Source organism: Augochlora pura, chromosome 11 (genome assembly GCF_028453695.1).
Source record: "Augochlora pura isolate Apur16 chromosome 11, APUR_v2.2.1, whole genome shotgun sequence".
Taxonomy (NCBI): domain Eukaryota; kingdom Metazoa; phylum Arthropoda; class Insecta; order Hymenoptera; family Halictidae; genus Augochlora; species Augochlora pura.
In genome coordinates, this window is record NC_135782.1 from 17,493,947 (window position 1) to 17,497,600 (window position 3,654).

General features: G+C 44.1%; 1 protein-coding gene across 1 annotated transcript in view; it reads right to left on the reverse strand.

Annotated features, from left to right (window-relative positions):
* Positions 1–614: 614 nt before the first annotated feature.
* Tpnciiia (troponin C type IIIa) overlaps positions 615–3,654 on the reverse strand; it is a 3,304-nt gene continuing 264 nt past the window's right edge. Inside the window, exons 2-5 of the mRNA XM_078193945.1 lie at positions 2,915–2,942; positions 2,689–2,832; positions 1,693–1,944; positions 615–845 (exon numbers count right to left, since the gene is read on the reverse strand). Of these exons, the coding sequence (XP_078050071.1) occupies positions 811–845; positions 1,693–1,944; positions 2,689–2,832; positions 2,915–2,942 (459 nt within the window). The 3' untranslated portion in view covers positions 615–810. The remainder of the gene's footprint in view (positions 846–1,692; positions 1,945–2,688; positions 2,833–2,914; positions 2,943–3,654) is intronic.

The following is a 3,654-nucleotide window of genomic DNA, read 5'->3' on the forward strand; positions in this document are numbered from 1 at the left end:
ATGGAATTAGCATGCAGGTGCACTTTTCGTAAGAGTGAACGGAAAATTAAGCTCGTGCTTGTAGAACACGACGTGAACGCGCGGCTGCCAAGAATGCCGGCATTCGTTAACCCGAGCACGCGCCGCGAAAACATTTTCTTAATTATTATTTATCGCTCTGTTTATTATTATACCACGGGCACCATGTAAATGGCCCATTAACCGTTCACGAGCCGTTAAAGTCGCGATTAATCTGGCCGGGGAGGTCGCGGTTGCGAAAACCGTGTAAAATTATCCGCCCGAAAATATTGTTTAAACAAACAACTTGGAAGAGTCGTTTCGTCTCGTTGAATTATCCTTCATTTTTACCGGTTGGAATAAGAAAGGGAGGCAAGTGTGGGCGGCCTCAAGGATTTCTAGATTCGAAAACACTTTCTTCCAGTCGCACCTCGGCGCACTGCGCGCCGCTTGCACGGCGGTGCAGCCGGTTGCGGTTGCCCTGGGGCGCGATCGATACTCGCGAACACCAGCCCCGAGGGGGCCAGGTGGCGCCGGGTCGCAGGGTTTAAGGATAGCGACGCGCGCACTATGGTTTTCTCGCGGGCCCGTCCCGATTCAATCAAGTAAACACACCGTGCTGGTTGGAGTCTCTTTATTGAACCTCATTTTTCTCGTCACGCAGCACCGAGACGCTCGTTGGCTGACCGAGGAAGTTGCACTCGGGTTTCGCAACAATCAACTTTTTCTTTGGTATTCGGCGAGAGATGGAAAGTTTTGTGGATGCTCGCACGAAGTGTCGACAAGCTTTAGAACGGATTGTTTTGCTGGGAATTAGTCGTCGCCGCCGGTCATCACTTCCATGAACTCTGCAATAGGGATAAATTAGGTTAAAAAGAACCCAGTGCAATGACTGATGATGCACTAATTTTAGGATATTAATTTTTTGATTGTAAGAGTGGTCACTGCTCAATATATATAATAAATAATTTTTTTAACATATATAATAAATAATTTATCAGCGTGCTATGGCATAAGCTTCGAGAGCATCCTAAACCAGGAAGCGTCTTAAATTTGACAGCTGTACGAGAGCACCATGAGAAATGAGGGAAGACGCGAGAGACGTTCAATAATAGACGAGGAAACGGAACGATTATCAGGAGGTGGTAATCGAACCCGGTTATAAATAGATGAGGTCCAGGTATGGACGATCGCCTCGAGGTGCGTCGCAGCCGGAAGCGAGCTGCGAGAGAGAGAGAGAGAGAGAGAGAGAGAGAGAGAGCACAGGCCAATATGTTGGTTCTCGAGAACCCCGGACACGACAAGCGTTAATATTAATTAAGGAACTGATAGATTCTTGGCAAGTCGGTGTCCGCGGCGTGTTCCCTGTAATTTTCATCGTGCAATACTAGCCCAGCGATCTGGCGTTAGTTGTCGTTGGCATAACCGACCGGCCACGGTAATTAATGTGATCGTCACATGTCATGGAAATTCTAGGCTGCTCTGTTGGATAGATGTCTCTCTCCCTCTCTTTTCTCTCTTCCCCTTATTTCTCTCCCTCTTTTCCCTTTTTTTCTTTTCTTCCTCTCCCTTCTTTCTTCCTTTTCTTTTTTCCCTCTTCTTCTTTCTCTTTTCTCCCTCCCCCTCTTTTTCTTTTTCTCCCTTTCCGTTTTCTCTTGATTCTCTCCTCTCACGTTTGTCTCTCTTTGAACTCACCGTCGAAGTCAAGCGTCCCGGAGCCGTCAGCGTCAATCTCCTCGATCATCATGTCGAGCTCCTGCGGCGTCAGTTTGTCGTCCAGCTCGTGGAGAATGTCACGGAACACGGCCGTGGTGATGTAGCCGTTCCCTTCTTTGTCGTACAACCGGAACGCCTCTCGCAATTCCTGCTGCATCGCCTCGGCGTCCTCCTCCACCAAGAATCTCGCAGCCAGCGTGCAGAACTCTTCGAATTCCAGTAGGCCGGATCCTAAGGACATTTTCGATATTCTTGAATTTCCAGAACAAGAGAAACTCGAGGAGTTGTTCATACCCATCACTCGATTTTCCTTTCCCTTTTTCACCCCCTTTTTACTGTATTTTAATGAGTAAATTCCCGTAGACCGGATCCTGAGGGAATGGAACGATATTCTTGAATTTCCAGAACTAGAGAACTCGAGAGTGGTTCATACCCCACCCCCGATTTTTCTTTTTTTTTTTCACCCCCCCCCCCCCCCCCTTGTTACTGTATTTTAATGAGTCGGAAGTTTCAGATATGAATGTTTTTTTATTTCATTCCTTCAAGTTCGAATTCAATTTTCCATTTCCTGTCAGAAATATTTAAACATTTAAAGTAGATCTTGAATACACGATGCAAAGTGTTTCATTTCTCTTGCTTTTAAGATATTATTGCGATAGGAAATGTCCATTCTAGGAAAAAAACGAGTATTTGTCGATAAGATTGAAGGAACCGGGAATCGAACCCTGGTCTTCCCGCTTTCCAGGCAAGTGTTTTACACGATCGAGCTATCCTGGCTGACCAAAGAGTCAGTATCTACTAATCCTTATAACGTGTACTCCTCAGAAACTCCGGGTAATAATGAACTGCGGCTCGACTTCGGTTCGAGTTCGGTTCGACTGCGGTTTTTGATCATTTCTCTCACTTATTTAAGCATGAAGAAATGATTTTATATTTTCATAAGTGTTAATTTGTTTAACGAATGCAATTAATTACCGTCTTCGTCGACCTCCTGAATGATTTCTTTCAGAGTCTTCTCGCTGAGCTCGTAGCCCAACATGGTCAATATCGTTCCCACCATGTCTGTGCCGATGCTGCCTTTCTTGTCGTGGTCGAACGCATCGAAGGCTTTCTTCAGAACTGTAATAAAGGTTAGGTTTATAACGCACGTTTCTAGGAGGTAAGGTTAGGTTTACAGGAGACACTGTAGACGATTACGTACGGGCGACTTGGTCCTTGGTAAGATCATCCTGATAGAAACAGAAAATCAGTATAGTTTCGTGGAACAATTCTGGTAAAATTATAGTTTGTTATTTAATCGAAGAAAATTAGCAACAATTTTAAATAACGTTCCTGCTATTAGAAATTGGACTTTGAAACACTTGCAATAATTTTAAGGAGAATTCCTGGTCTTATAATGTTTAATCATTAAACAATTACAACAATTTCTATAAAAATTTAATATGCCACAAAATAAATTTAAAAATGGCAGCAATAACTTTCAAAAAATTCCAGGTGCATAAAGATTAATTTAGAAACACTAGCAACAATTTATAATAAAATTCCAGATATTACGAAATAAAATTTAGAAACACTTGCAGCAACTTCGAATAAAATTTCAGGTATATCAAAATTAATTTTGAAACACTTGCAACAATTTCGAGTAAAATTTCATATTATTACAAAATTGAATTTCGAAACGTTCGCAACAATATTAAGCAGATTTCCATGTATCGCGGCGACCGATCTCACGAAACTTTCGCATCGGCTTTAGATATAGAGTTCCAGGTATCGCGGTGGAATAAATTATTGAAAAAAAACAGAGCAATGGGAGTCTAACTGGGGGGGGGGGGGGGGGGCGCCCCCCGGCCAAAAAAACAACCCACCTGGCGCGGCGGCGGGGAAGGTCCACCCGGGAGCGCCAGCCAAACAGCCCCGCCCCCGCAACGCCACAACCGGGTT